This window comes from Athene cunicularia, assembly GCF_003259725.1.
Source record: "Athene cunicularia isolate RWA chromosome 20 unlocalized genomic scaffold, athCun1 chr20_part1, whole genome shotgun sequence".
NCBI classification, from domain to species: Eukaryota; Metazoa; Chordata; class Aves; order Strigiformes; family Strigidae; genus Athene; species Athene cunicularia.
In genome coordinates, this window is record NW_020799125.1 from 11,290,458 (window position 1) to 11,312,344 (window position 21,887).

A 21,887-nucleotide genomic window follows, 5' to 3' on the forward strand; every position below is an offset into this window, starting at 1 on the left:
GGCCATCGGACGCCGCCCCGGCTCCAGGCCGAGCCCCTTCAGGGCCTGGCCCCGGCTGCCGCAGGCCCCGCTCCGTGTCCCGCTGACCCGTCAGGCGGCGCCGGGAGGGCGAGTGGGCTTTCGCCTTCGCCCCTGTCACCCCCTCGGAGAAACGCGTTAGCGGAGGCCGGGCCTAAAGCCTCGGACGCGGCGAAATCCGGAAAAGGCCGTTGCGGTGTTGGCCTTCCTGCGCATCCCCATCACAAATAACCGGTACCTGCTGAAAAATAGAAAGTTACACCTACCCGTGCTAGAGTTGCTCTCCGAGGCCTCTCCTGGCTGTACGTACAGCCGAGAGACAAGTAGAGACATTTAAGCAGAATCCCAAAATGTAAACGGATTAAATAAAACTCAAGGCCATTTTTGTATTATTAAAAGAAATTTAATATAATTTTTAAATTAAAAAATTCAATCTCTCTATTAAAGACAGAGTCAGGTGCTAATACTGTCAGACATACCCTTTTGGCATGAGTTTTACATACGATTTTAAGATTTTATGCATTGCTTCAACATGTTAGGAAACCATCTTTTCATACTTACAGTAGCAATAAAGTCAATTCCATACAATATCAAATATCCTTTATTAAAAAATGTTTTAAATATATTAGACTCTGATTGCCAAAATGCCATTTTATACACAAAGCTGCTAATACAATATACAGTTCTTATATTATTTTTTTTTCACATAAAATACATCTCATCATTTTTTATTTGTACATCGCTTACTACTGATGGATGGAATTACGAGTTATTGCAAAAGGCTTGCCGTCATTTGTTAATGTCCCGTACATGCAGCAGTCACACCGAGCTGTACCTGCGTTACCGACACTCCTACAGCCCATTCTCACACTGCAAAGATGTAGAGGTGGCAATACTAAGGCTGCATCTGCACTGTTTAAAAATCCGTATCTTCCCTCCAGCTGGGGGTGGAGATAATTGCATTGGTGTAGGTTTGGGAACAGACATCTCAAACAGAATCTCCTCTACTACAGCTTCTGCAGTTGAAATACACCAAAATATTCAAGGTCGTAATTGTGCCATGGCAGATGTTGCCTGAAAAAAAACAGTGGTGCTCTCATTGTGTGGGGGAATTGAGAAGTCCATTACCAGTTTGGCCAACATGAAAACAGCAGAATAAAGCTGAAGAACAATCAGAGACAGTAAAGTCTGTTGTACAGACACAGGCAAAACAAACCAAAAAATGTAAATATTAGCCAGGTTCTGTAGTAAGAGGCTAGACTTTGCTGCTACAAGCATGTTCTGGACTCTGCCTGTAGAGAACTGATATAACAAAGCAGGTCACTTTGATCTGTTAAATCAGAATGAAGACCCTTTTCTGTGTATTTAGGAAGAGAACTGGTGATCATGAGAGAAATTGAAGTAAATTAAAAACTTAAAAATCTGGTATGCTCTGAACTGTTAACCCCTTGCAAAACAGTCTCCAAGTTAAAAACCAGCACTGTACAGTCACCGCAAACCTTCCAGAGACTAGTTACTGAGTTACCTTTAGCAAGTATGATAAGGCACAGAAATATCCAGACGTAAGGAGAACACCTTCCAGCAGACAGATAACAGTTCATCTGTGGCTCACTGGAGACCAGTGCTATTGCTTTCTCAGTTTAAGATGTTCCTATTTCATGGTATTGCTGATTTAGTTTCAGCAGAGAAGATCTGGGTAAACAGAGCTCCAAGACTAAAGCAAAAAGACACTGAATAGAAGTTGTAATGCCATTTGGGAGCTTGTAAGTGCTTTCAACCCCATGAAATAAAGCCCTGCTCAATAAACTAGAGAATTCACTGGCCTCCACTGAGTATTGCACCAATTAATTATTGCTATTGTCCTGTCATGCTCTTCTCCTTCCCTACCAGGGGTTCCTCATCCACGTGGTTTTTCAACTACACCTGCAAGATGGTACAGAATCACATCCGCTAGACTCAGTTCTTCCCAGTTGGGAGGGTTTTCAGGTTCTGGAGCACCACAGAAGTGAAACCAAGTGGGCTAAAATCGCATCACTTTGTACATGAAATACAGATCCAGGTCTGACATCAAACAGGTCCCAGCAATGGGACTTAAGCCCTTATCTAACATTTCAGTGCTGGGACTTTCTTGATTGAGCTCAGTAAAGTGGAGTCACTGTTTGAGAGACAACTTTTTTTCCATCTGAAAAAAGTCTTTCAACGTGGAAAGTAAAGCTGCTCTTATGAATCAGTTTGCTAGAAACAGCATGACTTCAGCATACAAGAAGATTTTGCAAGCAGAAAGGTTAATTCTCATGTGCAGCTCTGCCTACAATAGACCCGTCAATATATCCACATTCTCAAATCATTGTGTAGTCTATATGAACAACTACAACCTTCGGCTTACTGCTAACGAGTGGGACTCTGATCTCAGATCTGTACTTAGATGTTTATTGAGCCTAAAAACACTGAGTATCGCATAAAAACCCCAAATCTTCCTCTAATAAGCCGTGTTAGACATACCAGTCACAATATGATTTCAAGTTTCTACAGCTCTTTAGCAATCATAAGATCCAATGAAATAGCCAAGTGCCTGCTGCTGTGTGCCTCAGAGCTTTCCACTGGGATGGCCTTTAAAACACATAGATATAAAACCCCACTATTGTTGTAACACTGCTAAACTTTATAATAATAAGTTCTATTCCTAGAGGTTGGTTCCTACAATGCACATAAGAGTATCTATGTTTTTGTTATTCTCCCAAAAGCCTGTTTGTCTCTGCCAAATGGTTTACCAGAAGCAGGTTAAATATCCACTTTACAGAACTCATCCCAGACCTACAATCTGAGCTCCTTCTCCGAGCGGATTTGCCAGCACCCCACAGGCAGTGACCATTAGATCTCAAACATCACTCATGCATAAACATGAATCCATTCTAGGTCACTCTTCATCAGCCTTTGCAAGTCCTACACTGATGCAACTTCAACCCAAAGCCAGTGGTAGATAAATACTTGGCATGGCTGTGAAACATATCCTGGAAGATTTATCGACTAGTGATTCTTGTCTGAATAAGAATTGATTACATTTGATCAGACACCACTAGACTTCAGTGAGCATGTTACCTTACAGTGATAAAGCAAGAAGAGCTGTATTACAGTCAATTTTACAATTACAAGTCCAATTAGGGGGATGTTTTGTAATCTAGAACCTGTAATCTCTTTTGCCTGATAGCAGATTTAATTGTTGGCTTGTTCAAGATCACAGCTAGAGTGACGAGTTCCTGGAGTTTTACATATAAACAAAGTGAAATATCAATGGACTAAAAGCTGTTTGTCTAAACTGGACTGGCTTCCTACAGTTTTACTGCATGAACAGCTTTCAGTGAAAGCAAGCCTTAAACTATTGCATTCAGCAGTGTCCTGTTGGTTAGGTAGGATCCAATACACTCGATAGCACAAAATTGCTCTGAGAAGGAAAAGGGCCCAACTCCTCCTTCCCTGGGAGGGAGGGAAGGCATCAGCAGGCCCCAAATTTTACACCACTTACAACCTAGTGGATAGAGGCACCAATATTTGTTACACTGAGTCCAGAATTCTCATTCGGATGGACGTGGAGAGACAATCCTCACCACTGTGGGAGAAGAGGCATCTGAAAAATCACCTCCCCCTGTTCAGTAACTGCCAGGCTACACCTGATGTTATCCCAGAAGAATTTTCTCCAGATAATCAGAAGACCCACTGTTAATCACACACAGATGGGGCAAAGTCTGTCCAGTTACCAGATCATCTTCTTTCTACTAGAGAAAGACTTTTAAAATCCCTTAAGGTTAAGTCAAGCACAAGAAGTATTTCCTAGTCTTATATTTAGCATATGCATTTCAATAATGGAGGAAGCACAAACTTCTCTGAATGTTTCCAAACATACAAAGAAACCCCCTGCCTTTAACTGAAGTGAGGTTTAAAAAAAAAAAATAAATCAGATCAACTGCTACCATTTTCTAATTTGTTCCTAAAACTGGTGAGGGAAGAGAATTGTATCTTCAAAAGTTCAAGAGTAAACTGTCAGCCTGGTAATAACCTTACAGGTCCGAAAGTGTTTCCTGCCCAGTGTGGTTGTGGTGGTGACACAGCCACCTCTGCTGCCTCGAGGAGCCCAGAATGAAGAGCCCAGAGCCCTGTATCATAATATATCACCCCAGTGTTGGGCTAGATGTGACAGTGATCAGAGGTTAGCGCTTAACAATCACTAGCAGCCTAAGTCAACTTTTTATAGCCCAGAAAAAAGAAAAGGCTGTGAGGATTCCCCCAGGGCAAGCGTACATGTGAAGGGTAATATAGATGTCTAACATCTGCCAGCCAAAAGGAAGATAGGTGGAAGCTGCATTTGCTGTTGCTTGGCTGAAGAACAACTATGTGCAGTGGATTTAATCCACTGATGGCTCACGGAGACCCAAACAGGCCTATGTTTTCAGAGTTTGGAATTTAAACGGCCCAAGATGACACAAATTCATGCAGGCAAATAGTGTGCGAGAGCTCCTCTGTGCAGAAAAAGGGTTGAAGATTTTCAGTTACTTCTGTAGATGCAATTTAACTCAACCGTGGCCAGTTTCTCAGAGCTGTCTCCCACAGGGCACTCTCACCTCCCCCAGGTATGCAAAGCCTTAACTTGCGGAGAGCCAGTGCCAAAGCCCCAGGTTATACCGTGCCAGTGTTTCTCAGGTAGTCTGTCAGGGCTAACATGAACTACAGTCAAACACGGGAGTTGGTGTGCCAGCTGCCCTACAGCAGAGCGGCTCGGCCAAGCGCTGCACAGTGCCAGGCAACTCCCTTATACATAGAGGCATTTTAAGACTTCCTCTGACAGCTACTAACCACTGCTGACGACTTCAGCATGGGAGCTGGAAAACCGACAAAAAAAATTCTCCTGCCCTGCAGCAATGCTCAAGTACCAAAGCAATGATTTAACAGTTATCTATCAGCCAAAGACTGCAGGTTAATGCAAGTGTTGTAACATCTAGGGAGATGAGAAATGCTTTCACGGCATTTCTAGATTAGTGTCAGCAAGCCTTTCCTCCTCATCCCTCCTGAGCCCTGTGGTTCTGGAAAACTAGAAAAAAATCAGAATGCAAAGCATACTGCCCTTAGTATCTGTGTTGAGCGTACAGAGTAAAACAGAATCAATAGGAAAGAGATCAGCAAAAGTCTTTTCAGTTTTAACAAATTAAGAGTCTAAATAGTACAAATAAGTTTTTTTAATTACTTATCCCAATATAGACCTTTGTCAGTATTTTATTGCAGTAAAATTCTATTGCCAGGGCCCCTTATTGCAACTTCAGTTTTAAAGCCTATTGAGTGAAGCCTGTTCCAGAAAAAGTTCTGCTTCAAACCTGATGGCAGTCTGCAGTGACGAGTTTACACGAGCAGAACAGGACCCAGCCCGTGCGCAGTTTCTGATGGTGAGCTGTCACTGCAAGGAGATAACACCTTGCAAACTTCCTACAGCAAGCGCTTCATCTACGCTTGCTTGTTGCTCAGGCCCTGCGAGTGCTGGATCCAGCTGTACGGAAAACAGCTCTGTCTACTCTTGCAAACCCTGGGTGGGGGGTGATCTCCCCTCCAGGGTATATGCATTACCCAAGAGTGAAAAAAACTGTCACCTTCCAGAAGCTTGGTGACTTACAGCAAGAGGCTCACATGCAAAGATTTTAATTCAGATTCCTTCTTTGTTCCAAGGCATCTCATGACTTCCTAAGGACAGGGAGGCAGTGCACCATACCTTCCTTCTTCCCCAGGGAGCAAGACCAGGGCAACCCTTTTTACATTATATTGATGCACATCCCTTCCTCTCATAAGAGCCTTGCTCCACCTGCCTTACTCATTCAACTGCAGTGGAAGTAATTGGCAGGGTAAAGTACAATTCAAGATGAATGAGGCCACCACAGTCAGGATGTCCATAACCAAATTCTCCCTTTGGAATGCAGACAACCTGGCCGCTGCGATAGAGCCAACCAGCCCACCCACATCTTGTTTCTTCTGGTGTGAGAAGCAGGTGAGACTAGGAAATTCTGCAGCACCCATGCACCTTCTCTTCCATTTCCTCCATGGGAGCTTTGAATTTCAAGAGGGGTGGATCACCACTGGACACTGTGTAATACACTGAGGTCCCATTGGAGCTGTAGGGAGAAGTCCTGGATGCGATTAGGTGCGACTTGGCCTCACCTCCATTCTCAGCAACTCCTCCCATGCCACTGCCAAAGTGGGTGCTGAGGAAAGGGTGATTGAGGAGTTTGGCTGCAGCCCGCTGCCGCTTCAGTTCGGAGAGCGTGTGGTTATGCTCCTTGTAGGCACCCCAGAACTGCTGTGTGTCAGGGAGGCCAGGGTTGCCGTAGGGCAGCATGTGGCCTGGGTTACTGTCAGGGTCAGCGTGCATGCTCCAAATGTCCCCGTTGGAAAACGTGTACTGGTAAGCGCTGGCAGATGCCATGAGTCCATTCTGGAGCGGGATTTCAGAGTCGCACTGGGTGCTTTTGTTTGCTAACTCCGGAAGGAGGGAAGAGTTCTCCAACACTGAATTCTGTAACAAGAAAACATGAAAGAAAGGCATCTGCCACCATTCCCCACAGCATAGTTCATCCTGTGACAAGTTCCTAAGCCTGCTGACACTCAGCCTTTCTACCAGACAGGTGCTGCAGCACAAACATTGAATTCACCCACTAACAGGGCCCTATAATGCCGTGAGCCCCAACCACGAGCTGGTTCCCAACCAGGAACATGGAACATTAACTTAGAAGAGCTCACTTACCAAAAAAAAAAAATAATTAGATAGATAAGCATATAACATGACAATAACTGAATTTAAAACAGGTAATTGCAAAGCAAGATTGCATTTCTCTTGTGATTACTAGTCTGTTACCTGTAAAGAGAAATGCACATGCTATTTTTTCTGAACTTCCTGGTTCACTACGGCCATATCTCAAAATTATTTATGCAGCTGTAAATCCAAAACAGTCTTTCCACTTGAGTGGGATATCCCAGTTTATGCCAAAGGAGAATTTGGTCTTTCGCTTACATCTGGTGGAGGAGGTTTACCAATTTTTCAGCCACCTTCCATCCCAGGGCACCCACTGCTATTGAACCTGTGCTACCAGCCCTCTTCGGTGACTTCCATAATAGAGAAAAAATTCCTTACAGGGTCTGTATTCTCCTGGTCAGACCGAGTCTCCCCAATTTCTCCAATGAGACCTGAGTTTCTCCCTTCTTCTGCTGCCCCCAGCTGCTGCCAGACGATGGCCTCTTTCTCACACTCCTTCCTGTAAAGGTTTGTTCGGTCCGAAAGGCTGGCCCTCCTCACCACCTTCCTGTGGGACAGGGAGAAGGGGCAGCGACACCGTGAGCAGGACATGACATTTCCTCTTACCCTGTAGCTATTCTCACCTCCTCCTTGCGTTTCACAGCCTCTCCCACTGGAATGGAACGTGAATTTAGCTTCCTGGCACCCACACAAAGCAAAGGCACTAGTGTGGATATTAAAAGGTGGGAGGAATTTTAAGGAGTTCTAAAGTAGTGCTGCAAATCTGTGTTAGATCTTATACAGCTCGCTTAATGCAGCTACTCTGCAACCAGTGGAGTAAATATAGAGGGAAATGTCCCATGGGCTGTTTAGGGAGTTTTGTTGTCTGCTTTGAAGACTAATAAACATCATATAAAGACCTGTGCAAACTGTGTCTGAGCACAGTATCCTGGCCATGAGACAAATTACTGAGAAGCTGAAGTTAATCCACTTGAAGCACTGATTCTCCAACACCAGTATAATGGGTTTAACAGGGTGAACTCTCACCACTTGAGCCTCTGCTCAGAGCTGTTCTTAAACCACAAGAGCACAAAAGCCATTTTCTCATCAAGAAACAATGCCTCTTTCTAGTGAAAGAACCACTCTTCAGCAGAGATCTGCTTTCAGCAAGCAAACGTCAGCTTCTGCCTTTCAGAGTTTGCTCAGAAAGGACAGACGGGTTGTTCTCTGCACACCGACCACAGGGTGCTCTGCAGCTACATCTGGGTGGCCAAGCTCTTGCGCCGGGTGACCTGCAGGGAACAACGCACTTACCCACGGCTGCCAGTGCTGGAGGTCCTTCGACTCAGGGAGGATTTATGCCTCATCTGAGACTTCATGATCACATCATGTTTGTGTTTCAACTCCAGAAGTAATACTTTGAATTCCTCCTCTTCGCACAGATCTATGGCACACACAAACCAAGCCATTAATCAGACAGTTCAAATGTGGTACCAGTAACACCATCTTACTAACTGTGCCTTCCTTGTATAATACAACTACAAATGCTAGGAGGAAGAAAAGAGAAATTTAAGCAGAATATGCTTAGGCACATTAATCTCTAAACAAATTAGGGGAGGCAGAATGGTTTGGATGCCTAAACAGTAGCAGAAAACCAGAGCTGCTGATTGTGACGGGGACTCAGCTTTGCCATGACCCAGCTGTTGAGCTCAGTTTTGTCCCATTCCTGCAGCATGCTGTGCCTTTACCCATGAAAGGGTGAGAGATATACTGACCACTATATCAATACTTCAAGACAGAAGGAAAAGAAATTTCTGTAATTACCAGACTGCAGCTACCTTGAGTATATCATTCTTACTTACGTGTCCAAAACAAAAACTTTCAACCTTCAAAATGAGGATGCAATAATTTTTCAATTAAGGCTCAGAAAACCTTTTGCCAAAAGAAAATGTGGCATAAGGTTATAATACACATGGTCCAATACTAGCATTTTTACTTCCAATCTGTTCCAAGACTTGTGTATGCTTTCTCTTTCCCCTCCAACCCCTATAGCTTACCGCACTTCATCGAATCAAAGCAAAAGTTAGATACCCAAGTCTTAGGGCTGCATTTAAAAGCTGCTCAGGTTCAAGACTACAACGTAAGAGCAGGGAGACTCCCAGGTACAGGTACAGAGGGGTAACGAAACACACAGGAGAAAGACTTGGTGCTTGAGAAATTCCTTCTCCCTTGTTTTTATGAGCAGGAAGAAGTGTTTTCAGAAGTAACAAAGTAGGCTCTTTAAAACTTCAGTCCCAGTTAAAGTAACTGCAACTTTGAATCTAAAGGCACCTGAAAACTTACATTAATGCTTCTGAAAGCATCATGTGAAGATTCCAGCATGCTTAGGGTGAAAAGCTTTTCTTAGTAATTTTTTTTTTTTTTTTAAGCTTAGTAAACTCACCTATTGGCATCTCATCCAAAGATGTCCTGGCACTCAAACTAGCGCCATGGGACACAAGCAACTCAGCCATCTGCATCTAAAGAAAGGGAAAGAAAGCCAAGATGATTGAGGTATTTCAGGCAAAATCACTTTCCTCCTCAAAGCTGAAAAGTTGGAATAAGATAAAAAACAATGGTGCACATGCTCAACTCAAATTATTCTGGTATGTCTGTGATGTTAAACATTGTTCCTACCTTCAACTGCACAGACACACTCTCCCTGAACTTTCAGCAACAGATTCTTTTTGGAGCTCCAGGGACTCCATCTGGTGCGGACCAGAGAGTCCAGCCCTAGTACAGTTTTTTGTCCATTTGCCGAGTACTCCACAATTTGTCCAGGCAGAAAGAAATATCATCCTCATACATGACATCTGCAACAAAACCATTACCTGTCCCCAGAAAGCAGCAGCATGAAGAGGTTCCCAGCCATCCCAGTCCTTAACATCCAGGCTTGCCCCCTGGTCAAGAAGGACTTCAGCTGCGTGCAGATAACCATTGGCTGCAGCTATATGCAACTAGGAGATAAGGAACAGAGCATGAACCACCTGCAAGGGCTACGAATGGTTTTATACACCAAGTTTCAGTGGAATTTCTTTAATAACATCTGATCTGGATAGGCAGAACATTTCACATTTGGCAGATGTCATCGGGTCAAAAGCAGGTTGTTATTAAAACTCAGTATTACCTGCATGTAATTCTGTTTGGAGAGGAAACTGCCTAACAGTTCTTAAAATAACTTATATAGGTAAGAAAAGTAATGTTTTTACTTTTAAAATTAAGGGCTCCTAAGTGCTTCTCAATCTGTAGGGAAACAGCACTACCAAAACACAAGCCTGCAATGGAGAATGTCATCCACTAAATGCTGCATTCCTCAAGCCAAAAGAATGTCTCATCTTTTCCACTTAAGTGCTGTGGATATGATTTTTTTTTGATCAAATTTTCAGCCTGCTTTAGTCAGGACTCACTTCGTGCAATTGCACTTCCACTCACACTGTAATTATTTTCACCATTTAGAAATCAAAAACATTTTAATCCTTGGCTACTTTTAGTTAAGGTAATAAGATTTTTCAGATATTGGCTTCCAACTACAACCACCACTTTGGAAACATCAAGAAGAGTCTCCTTTAATCCCCCACAACACTTTGTGTCTCTGAAAGTTTTCATAATTGCAGTCTGCTGTTGCATCTCTGAGCAAAACACTGACCTATACACGACTCTGAAGGTATGAACTCCACTCAGAGCTCATCCTATTTCAACTGTGCTGAAGAGAAGGATGAAAGCTTAATTTGAAAATTTTTCACATGAATTCCACCAGGTAAAGTTAAACCTTCATTTGGAAATAAATTCTGATGCTTTCTGGCAATTCAATTATTTTTTACATACACTTTATGACACTGGGTCATACCCTCTAGAGGCCATATGAATTAACAAGGAATCACTTGGGGATGATATAAAAAAGGAAGTCAAGAGGTCTGCTTAAATGTATATAACCCTTGTTATAGGGAAAAACATGTTAAAGAATAAGCTGCAATAAAAGCTTCAGTCATCCAAGTTTATCTTGGAGGGAGTCTGCTCTCCCCTTATTGCTTCTGGTATATGCTATAGGCAACAACTTAGATTAAAAACCTGAATACACTGCCATGGTCTGGCATCAAACAAATGACACCAAGTGGCCTGTAATCAGTTATGTCTGCACCCAAGCATCAAAATGACCAAGGCTGTATGAAAGTCCCAACATTTATGACAACATGACTGAACTTTCCCTAAGTTGGGACTGCTGTAAGCAAGGATTTAAGAGACATGTTTGCAGGTGAAGAAGAAGGGAACAGGACTAGGGTTGTTCAGCCTTCTTGGTCCCTGTCCAGCCAAATCAGACGCCAGCTTGATTTGTACGCTTGTTCTGGGTGCTCTCCTCTGCCCGGGGGCAGATGCCATCCTATGTGAACAAACACAGAACTCCATCGACTCTGTGAGCCAGATGCTATGCAAAGCAGAAAGGAGGCAGAAAGTCCCTAGAGTGCCCAGCACCAGATTCTGCACCCATGACTCTCCCATGGACTCTCACGTCTCCTCTGTAGGAGTCAGATCGGACTACGAGACCAGCGAGAAGCAAGAGGTTGGTGGGAAGTCTTGCCAGTCCCACTTCCCGAGAGGTCAGCAGAAGTGCTCTGTTCTGCAGCTCCCCATTGTGGGATTTCTTGCATCTTTCTTCGGAAGCTGCTGGTACCAGCCACTGTCAGACAGGACCCAGGAGCTCAGCAGCCTTGCTGCAGGACCTGAGCTGCTGGACATCCAACAGAGCTCACATGAACAAGGGATTCGCTTCACAAAGTGCAGGGTTAGACACTAAGTTATGTCAGCTGTACTCAAGGACAGAGCCTGTTCCTACGTGACAATTAACTAAAACAGGGAAAAAGATCAAAATAGCTTCCTCACTCCTCTCAGTAACTTGTGCATGTTGATTGTGTATAACTCCTGCCACAGGGCAGGTTTCGTAACCTACGGCTGAAGAGAGGCAAAACCAAAGCTGCCGCAGTTTCACTCACCAGCGTAGCACCTTGGGCATCAGTCCTGTTCAGGTCTTGTCCAGTCGCAAGTATGTCATGAATGTCACAGATCATGACCTGCTCTGGAGCAGCCCGCATCTCATTGATCCTTTCCTGTGTAATTCCTGTTAAAATTCCAGTTAGTGAGAGAAGAGTTGGAAAGTGTCTTTGTCTCTGCTGGTTGAGTAAAGTTAGACTTAATAATTCCTGGTTGATAAAACCTCACATCCTTTTCAGAGACTATGTGGCTGAGGGGACTGACAGCTGTCCTTCACCCTCATCATTACTTAGGAATCAGAGAAACTAGACAGAGTCAGGTTCCAAGAAATTATGCTAGGCAGCAGCTCTCTGCTTTTCTCCAGAGGCAAATCAAGAGCTGAGAAACAAGGTAATTTTTAGTACTACGTTGACCCATTTTTGTATTTTACACAAACTCAGTCTCCTTACCCTGATAGGCCATGCAAGTCTCAATGACATCCAGAGTTGGCTCATCTTCACAGAGGTCATATGGCATGTTGCCATCTGCGTTCACTGCCAACAAGTCTGCTCCGCTGCAGGGGGAGAGTGGCGTTACACGAGAAAGGGCCTGGGACACCTACAGCAGACAGAGCCAAGTGCTGGGACAAATGCTCAGAAAAAACTAACTGTGTTTTAATACTTGCCCAAATGTCACCAAGATTTCTGTGAGAGAAGATAGATTTGAAGCAAAGCCATGGAGCTATGAATGAGGAAGACAAATTCCAGAATAGATGGAAGGCAGCACCCTATGCCTTCTTTGTGGGCTGTGGGGCACATGAGCCACTGAGCGGTTGCTGTTCTCTCCTAATCCTGGCACTGGACAGACTGGCAGCTTCTTAGTGACAGAAGCAATTAATTTGCTGAATTTCTGGTTAACAATGCCAAGCAATTACCAGGTGCTTGTTATCTGGGCACCCGGAGGTCCTTAAATTAAAACTTTGCAAGGACTAGAAAAGTTGTGCAAGATAGGGGCTACATGGTGGGGGGAGCCTTCCATCTAGTCAAGGGCATGTTTTCAAAAAATAGTAATAAAAAAATATCCTGTCAACTGGTCTGATTATTCAAAAGCACTTCTCTGTCTAAGTGGCCTCCTGGAGGTCGCTGTTTGGAAGTAAAATTGCCAGCTATATTGATCACGGTCCCCATATTCCCACATAGTAGAAAGTTTCCGACACCTTTTGAATTGTGCCATTTTAGCTAGCTGTGAAATACTCTCAGCTGAATTCTGATCTACCTTGACAGTTACCAGCCACGGAAGGACAGCAGACAGTGTCCACTTGCATCTAGATTCCTGTTGCTTTATTTTTTCCCCCTCTGCCTGAGCAGAGCAAACTACATTGAAATTCACATTTGCAAAGTACCAGCATTAGTTTAATCAGCAAATAAAAAAAGCAAGGAACTGGACACCTTTTGTGGGCTACTTCCTTTGATGGTCTCTAAGGCTTCAGGTCCTATCACCAGTAACATTGCCCTCAAAGACAGTGTTTAACCAGTAATTTGATATGTGACACCTCCTGTAAAGGACAACTTTGTAGCAAAAAAATTAAATCACCCCATTCCTTAAAAGTCCAGGGGAAAACTGTTTCTAACCATGGGATCATGACATTAGGCTACCAGAGCCCAAAATTTGCTGGCAATTACTCAACACAGGGCAGTCTACGACAACTAGGGCCATAAACTCCAGTTCTTCACCTTGCCACCCATCCCATCTTAAATTAAGAGTCAGGAATGCACTACATCGTTCCACATTTATTTGCTCCATTTTTATGCCCCCCATCCAAAAAATTTTTAACCCCAGTCCTCCTAGGGTTCTTTGCATCCTCTGCTCTGCTCCCTTCACTACACAGCCAAAGAGAGGCCAAATTTTCAATGCGTGTCTCCCAGATGACAGCATCCCCGGGAGAAGTCTCCCTCCTTGGGGGAGGAGCAGTAGGCACAGCTGTGCCAGGCAGCATGTTAATGCTCACAGAGCACACTCGGCTCTCTTTGCCGTCACTCCCTGAAATGGAGGAGAGGGCTCCATACAGAGTCAGGACTATCTGCTCCAGCCAGGATTCGCAGCAGGTGCTCATTAAATGTTGCACATGGTACAGCTCAAAACAGATCTGGCTTCTCCTCCTTGCTGGCTTCTTGCTTGCTAGAAAGGATTTGAGCTTTAAGGTCTTGGTAAAGTCAAGTGGAAGGTCCAGTGCAAGCAACCTGTATCACACCACTGGGGAACAAATGTATTACAAGCAGCTAACTGGTTACTAATTAGGAGCCAGTAAGACAGGTCACAAAGTTCACCCATGTATTTGAGCTACACAGACATGCTGCTGTCCTCCTACATCAGTGTCTCTTTGTGGCTGGAAGACCTGAAGTCATGTCTAAGAGCCTGAGGGTGGATCCTGCTGGCTGCTCCTATTTCCACCTGTCCAGTGAGCATGGTTCAACAAGCACACAGGCACGTACACACCAGAGTACAGGCAAAAAGTGGCAAATCTTCGCCCAGTCTCCAGAAGCTTCATGAAACTGAGTCAAGTCACCCGGTGTTTTACTGTGTCTCCTCAGCCTTTCTGCTCTTCTTTCTCTACCCCATTCTCCCCCAAACAGGAAGGAGTCCCATGAGTAGCCTGAAAGCAGGGAATAATCACTACCACTGCAGTCTCGCAAGTTGCTAAGCAGTCTCGGTTTCCATCCACAGAAGCTGTGGGTAGAATCAGATCTGCAGAAAGGGACAAATACAAAAGCCACTTACTGCTGGATGAGGAGCTTCACCAGGTTGATGTGACCACACGTAGCTGCTGCATGCAACGGAGTCCACAGCTCATTGTCCTTCGCATTGACATTGGCCCCATGGTTGAGGAGAAGCTTGACTATCTCTTCATAGTTGTCTATGCAGCACTGGTGAGGGAGAAATGAAGACAGATTATTTTAAACTTTGGGGGAAGATTAGGGCTCATACCCGGCTCAGTTGTACCAGGGTACCTGGACATGGAGACCTACTTTATCCTGCAGTGTTTGGCAACAAGCATCTCCAACAGAGTTAAACACCAAATCTGAGCACAAGCAGGTCAGAAAGGCACCATGCAGAACACCTAAACTGGAAAGACTGAAGGTCACTGGTGTTTTAAAGGGCGTTATGGTTTAGGGGCAGAACCAGCAGGGAATAATAGCAAATACGTGCACAGCTTCTGTTCTGTGGTCTTCCATATTCAAGAGCAAACATAGCAGAAATTCAATGTAACCAGTATAACCACATACCAAGGGATGAGCTGACAAGCTGACATTCCCTTTTCTTAGGGAAAATCCCACACACTGGCATGTGATGAGCATAAGTCTTCTCAGCAGCTCACGTTACCTACCACAGTTATCTAAAGACATGCAAGTTAGATTCCCAAAATTATGAGATGCTTCACAGGGCACCTTTCATGTCCTGAAAAAAAACCCAGCAACCTCGATGCACTTTGGCCACAACAACCCCCAGCAGCGCTACAGGCTTGGGGAGGAGTGGCTGGAGAGCTGCCAGTCAGAGAGGGACCTGGGGGTGTTGATCGACAGCCGGCAGAACAGGAGCCAGCAGTGTGCCCAGGGGGCCAAGAAGGCCAATGGCATCCTGGCTTGTGTCAGCACTAGCGTGGCCAGCAGGGACAGGGAAGGGATCTCACCCCTGTACTCAGCACTGGTGAGGCCGCACCTCGATTCCTGTGTTCAGTTTTGGGCCCCTCACTACAAAAAGGCCATTGAATGACTCGAGCGTGTCCAGAGAAGGGCAACGGAGCTGGTGCAGGGTCTGGAGCACAGGTCGTACGGGGAGCGGCTGGGGGAACTGGGGGGGTTTAGTCTGGAGAAGAGGAGGCTGAGGGGAGACCTCATCGCCCTCTACAGCTCCCTGACAGGAGGGTGCAGAGAGGGGGGATGAGTCTCTTGAACCAAGTAGTAAGTGATAGGACAAGAGGGAATGGCCTCAAGTTGTACCAGGGAAAATTTAGACTGGATATTAGGAAGCATTTCTTTCCAGAAGGGGCTGTTGGGCATTGGAATGGGCTGCCCAGGGAGGTGGTGGAGTCCCCATCCCTGAAGGGGTTGAAGAGTAGTGTCAGCGCTGAGGGATCTGGTGTAGTTGGGAACTGTCAGTGCTAGGTCAATGTTTGGACTAGATGATCTTCAAGGTCTTCTCCAACCTAGATGATACTGTGATTCTGTAATTCACCCCACAGTTCCAGAGGCAGCCTGCAAGAAGGGCCTCAACCGCTTTCCTTTGGGGAAGGTGGCATTTGGTCTTTGATCCACCTCGTGCTCGCTTCTTGACACGAATGTGCGTATCATAAAGACAATAAAATAAGATTCATTCTTGTGCAAGCCTATTCATGGTCTACACATAACTGCAGACCCACAGAGGAGACAGCTCAGCACTGCAGTATGGGCTTGTAACGAGGCTGAATTACAACCCACAAGCAGCATTTTAGCAGCTGAGTGACGAGGACAGTTTATGTATTTCTGTTTCTGTTTACTATTTGTATATGGAAGTGAGGTTAAAAACACGGCTGTCACACAGCCAAGTTATCACAAAAGTGTAACTGCATCCTCCCCTGGAAGCCACTGCTAATGGGCAATAGCGTTCACTTAGGAGCCTCTCTCTGCTCAGGGATTCAAGTAATTCTACTGAATGCAAAGTTCTCACTGCAACTCCCAAATGCACCTTTACAATAACTATCCTTAAGGGGGAATTTTTCATGGCTTCAGTACCTAGTGGGGAAAGCAACAAGGCTGTCAACACTTTTCTGTGCACAGAATGACCCCTCTTTGAAGAGGCTGGGGACACCCCCCCCACCACACACACACCCCTTGTATTCTTCTAGAAGCCACTTTGCATTTAAGCAAACATCCATCCAGCTTTGAGGAGAGCGAGCAACTTGCAGAAGAATCCAAAACCCCACGTCAGTGGGAACATTTATAGAAGGGACTAATGGCAAGAAAACCATGAGTCCCTGTTCCGCCCTCGGAATGAGTGACAACTGCACCACTGTTTTTCACGGCAGCGGAGGCGGCAGCTGCCAGGCACAGCGAGTCCCGCGGGCCTGCTGCAGGCTGACTCTCCTGGTGCTTCTGCGCTGAAAATCAGGACTCGCAAGGAGGGGTGGGGATGGGGGCCTTAAGAAGAGGAATAGAAAAAACCTTATGGGATCAGTGCAGAGGCTGCGTGGAAGGATACAGACCTACACACCACTATAGCAATTCTCTATTTCACTGGCAATGAGCTGTTGCCATCTCATACAGACTTTCAGAAATCCCCGAGTCTCAGAGAGCAGCAGCAGGCTCTCCAAGCATCCTGTGCATTATTTATTTAAGCCAGTTTCAAAACTCTTGGGTTGCCAAAGTCTCTAAGTTTCAGGTAATCTGCTTTAAGAGTTTATAGCCCAGGCCTGCAAAGATTAAAGGGTGGGAGAAATGATGTTCATGTCTGAAATCCAGCCCTGATTCCTGAGCTCTTCTTATCACTGAGCAAAGTCTGGGATACAAGAGAAGGGTTTGATCTCAGTTTGCTCCCCAAGAAACAGGATCGCTAGCACAGCACGGTAAAGTTTCATTGCTTTAGCTGAGAAAAAAAATGAAATAGAAGAGCTCTCTCTGTTTACCCTGACAGGTCTGCTCAAGGGCAGTGGGATGACGCGACAGTGAGGAGCAGCAGAGCACTGTGACCTCCTCCCATGCCTCACCTGATGCAGTGCAGTTAATCCATCTTCATTGCACAGGTCTGGGCTGATGTTGCTCTTCAGCAAGTAACACACTGTAAGGGAAGGAGACAGGAGGAAATGAGAGTCAGATCAGCAATCCTAACACATCTCTTGCTCTCAGCTAGCCCCGGCCAGTTCAAGACAAAGGCAACCCGCACCACTGGGCTGTTCCAGTGTGGGTAGAGCTGCAGGAGACCTCGCGGCCAAGAGCCCAACGCTGGTATGAACCCGCAGCCGCCACAGTGCCTGTGAGAGGAAAAAAAAAAAAAAAATCTTTCTTGGTTTTATCCAGCAGAGAGCACCAGCATACAATTTTCTCCCAACTTCCTTCTAAAGGAGACTGCTATTACAGCTATCGTTTTCATATGGTCGTGCTAGAACAGTCTACATTTTTATCTTGCACCTTGCAACATCTGAGTGCAGCCTCTGCTCAAAGCCTCGGAGAGCTCAAAGACAATCAGTATTTCTGGGTCCTGAGTTACAACCATAAGAGAGATCTCACTGTGGGAGGGATAAGGTCTTGCCTCAAGAAGCTGTCAATCTGGGGTGAGAAGCTTAATATATTCAGGGGCCTGGCACACCTAAATACACCAGGGTTGCTTTGGACAATTCACATGAGCTGTTGGGTATTTGAAGAAAGCTTCCCAGGGGCTTTATTTTTTTAATTGCTGCTTTCAGGGGAAAGGATAAGATTTATTCCATTAAAATGCAAATTTCTGAAACACATGGAAAGTTGTTAGCTCCTAGATGAAAATAAAGTTTGCTCTGAGGTACAGATCTTGCACAGGGTAATAGCAATAAGCCTGGCAGAGGATGTAAATTAATAGCAACACCAGGAACTCTTCAAAGTCAACACTGCTGACAGATCTTGATGATCTATACCCATCTTCTGTTGTTTACTTGCTCATTCCCTACTTTTTCCTCCAGAGATTTCACTACCTAATGCTTTTCCCACCTCAAACATCACTGACAGCACAGACAAGTTCATAATCATCTCCCTGGGGCCGGGGTAGCAACAGATACTCAAGTCCCATCTTATTTGATGTCAGGGATGCAACCATTAAGTGCAAAATAAGGAAGCTAATTATCAAAGCTAAAAGGGCAACAACCATCTTCAGAGCTGGCAATCAAAATGACTGCAAGGCTGCTCACTCCCGAAGCACCCCGCAGCCCCTGCTCCTGCTGTTAGAGGGAGCTCTTCCCCCAGCACAGCCCCAGGGCTGCCCCTGGGGACAGAGCACTTCTGGCATCCAAAGCGGAACACAGAAAACATGTCCACAATGACATCAGTGTTGATTTATGAAGCTTTGTTTAAAAGATCTGGAAAAGGCACTTGCAAGAAAGGCAAATCAAAACCAAAGTGAAGTTTTGTTTGGAAGCCACTGGTCTGACGTTATCAGAAAGGAAGGCAAAACCAGACAGAAGTGAAATCAAACACTTTATATCACAGGATTGCTTTGCCCAACTCAAAACGAATGCTGGAATTTACGTTTGCTGGAAATAATTTCAAGGCATTGACACTTGCTTGAAGAAACTGATACAAAAAAAGCAGAATACAACAAAGAATAAAACTTGTCCCCCACCGCGGCAAGTCCAAAGAGTCTGAGTTTTTTCCAGCTCAAAGGCCAGTGCAGGAAGCCCACGCCTACACTCAGCTCACACCCCCCAACACTTGCATGCTTGACAGTAATAAGAGTACTGAACCCCAGCCAATATATCCAATTTAAAGACCATGCTTCTACTGTTTCTGGCCAGCCCCAAGCTCTTGCTCTCCTAATCCAAGCTGAGTGATAGGTGAGTCATTCATGAGTGGATCTGGTTGTATCTTATTTACTTTGGATGCTCTGCCATTAGCGTATTAATTCAATCTCAGTCATTTAAGAGCCATTGTGTTCTAATGACATGCATCTCCATAATCATGTTTTGCCTGATTATGGAGATTTGGACAAGTAGATGCTGGCAGATTAACTTTAAAGTGCTGTCCCTCCATGGCAAGAAGCAGCAGCATAAATCCCAGCTTGCTATGGAGTATGGGGTTTTGTGTTGAAGGTTTTGTGATCATGGCTTGACAGAGCTTGTAAGAGTCCTTGAAGGGTTAAGGTTCAGAGAAGGATTTATCTTACCATAAAGCAGCTTTGAATTCTCCACTAACCCTTGCAGCAGCCCTCATGTTTGCAGTGCACCTCCCCTTGGCTCCCACCAGCCCTCAGCCCGGCTCACCACAGCCCTCAAGACATTTCCCAGTATCTCCCAACACACTGAAGACTGACAACCACAAGACACCAGAAAAGAGCATAGAAAAGTCAGGTAAGGAAGTTAGGTATGGATATAGGAGCAATGAGTCCAGGCAAACATGGCTTGAAGAAGAGATCAAACTCCTTTCCAACTGGTCCTAAGCTGAAGTTTGAATCTGGGGGTTTGGCAGTGGAAGCCCAGGGCTAGGCAGCAATGAGTCCTGGCTCTTTTCTCCACAGTCAGAGGGATGTTGCCTCTGGTATTCCCCATGTTCCAAACAACACATCCCAACAACTAGGCAGAAGGCTCCAAGAACTGCCATTTCTTATTACCTATGCCCCTTTTTACAAGTGAGGGGATTTACCCAGTGTCTCACCAAACTTGTAGCAGAACACAGCCCCAATTCCTACCCACCATCCCCAGCAGCAGGGCAAGGGGTGGCAAAGAGCAGCTTCATCACACCCTGCTCCCTGCAGGCAGAGCTGCAGAGGGGTGTGGAGGGAGGACATGGACATCTTCTCCATGCCCACTACCCAGGAGCAGCCCCTCCCACATGGCCGAGAAGAATGAGTCCTCCTTTCTGATAAACTCCAGGAGAAATGTGCATTTGTGGGTTTTCCAGTGCCTTAAGAATAGGAAAGGAGGGCACAAGTGTGATGCTTTGCAGTGCTGGAAGCCAGACCCTCAGCCCCAGGGCTGTGGCACTGTCTCCAACCCACTCTACTACTTAATGCACAACATAAGGGACAGGGACCTGAGCAAGCAAAGTTCTCCTCTTCAAGCCTGCTGGTGCCACACGCCTTGCTGCAAAGCCCAACACCTTCTCCTCCCACCCCTGGGCACGAATGCTGCCATACAGGTGGGAAGCATATGCTTCAGCTCGCAAGGACGCAGGCTAATCACTCGACGCCAGCTGATCGCCTTCTGTCAGCTCAAGCCTCAGCACACCACTCGTGGAAGGAAGATCCCCCCCATGTGCACAAGATACAGTGTGCAAATGAGCCCTCGGCGAGCCCCTCTGTGAGCTCAGGTCACTCCAAGCCCAACAGAATAGGCTTTTATGGGTCACATCAGCGGGTTCAGCAGGCAGCAACCTCCACTTTAACACTTACAATTAACTTCTTAAAGAGAGCTCAGTGCCTAAAATGCTGAGCCCTTTAAAATCTGTCCTTTGTGTAGGTGGGGGCAGGTGGAGAGAAGGGGCTGGATGCGTGGATACACTTTCTTACATGTCAAGCACAAGTTGTGGGAAGCAGTTCCAAATGCATAGTAAATGAGGGAATGAAAATTATTACAATAAGAGCTGGGTGAACAAATTGTGAATAATTCATTGGAAATTATATTAACTGAACAATCACTCAAATGTATTTTCCATTATTCTGCTTGCTCTGCCTATAATTGAACCTCTCACACACCAAGATAGTGTACATTAATCTTCAATTTATATTTTATCATCCACATCTGTGCTGTGTTAAATGGAAAAAGCTCCCACAACAGCTGTGAAAATACATCCTAGGTTTTAAGTCACTCTCCATCACATGTCCTGGGGCAGCCTCAGGCAGATTCTCCTCCCCAAACAAAACAAACCCACTTCTGAGGAGCTCCCTCTCCTCCCAAGCATGTCAAAGGCTCACTTATTCTCCCCAAGACCTATAAATCAGGGGGAAGACAAAAAACCCAAAACACTGCAAAGGCCATAAGGAAAATTCAGTGTGGGGTAATCTGTTCTCTCACCTGAAGAGATACTACAGCACCATCATTTTTCATTTATGTTACTTTCCACTGAGTTTATACTAGAAACAGCTTTTCCAGAAATGTTTCTAAACCAGATGAAGACTTGTCCATGGAGAATAAATGCCTTTGTCAGTGCAGTTCCTCCTAGGTCAATAAGCTACACCATAAAATTCTGGATACTGTTACACTCCCATCTATACCCAGCATCTGCATACCTCAAGTATTAATAACTCATAAGAGAAAAAAGCCAACTGAAACTGATATGAATACCAGGGGGGGAAAAAACCCCAAACACTTTTCTGGTAGGAGGGTCCTGATTCCTCCCAAAAAATATATAGTGGCAAACTGTCCACAGGCTTACCTGTGTGCTCC

At 45.3% G+C, this 21,887-nt stretch overlaps 1 protein-coding gene across 1 annotated transcript in view; it reads right to left on the reverse strand.

Moving 5' to 3' along the window:
• Positions 1-731: 731 nt before the first annotated feature.
• Positions 732-21,887, reverse strand: part of PPP1R16B (protein phosphatase 1 regulatory subunit 16B) — a 46,279-nt gene continuing 25,123 nt past the window's right edge. The window contains exons 2-10 of the mRNA XM_026862084.1: positions 17,529-17,599; positions 14,567-14,712; positions 12,259-12,362; positions 11,812-11,936; positions 9,655-9,780; positions 9,228-9,303; positions 8,099-8,228; positions 7,184-7,352; positions 732-6,568 (exon numbers count right to left, since the gene is read on the reverse strand). Coding sequence (XP_026717885.1) covers positions 6,050-6,568; positions 7,184-7,352; positions 8,099-8,228; positions 9,228-9,303; positions 9,655-9,780; positions 11,812-11,936; positions 12,259-12,362; positions 14,567-14,712; positions 17,529-17,599 — 1,466 coding nt within the window. The 3' untranslated portion in view covers positions 732-6,049. The remainder of the gene's footprint in view (positions 6,569-7,183; positions 7,353-8,098; positions 8,229-9,227; positions 9,304-9,654; positions 9,781-11,811; positions 11,937-12,258; positions 12,363-14,566; positions 14,713-17,528; positions 17,600-21,887) is intronic.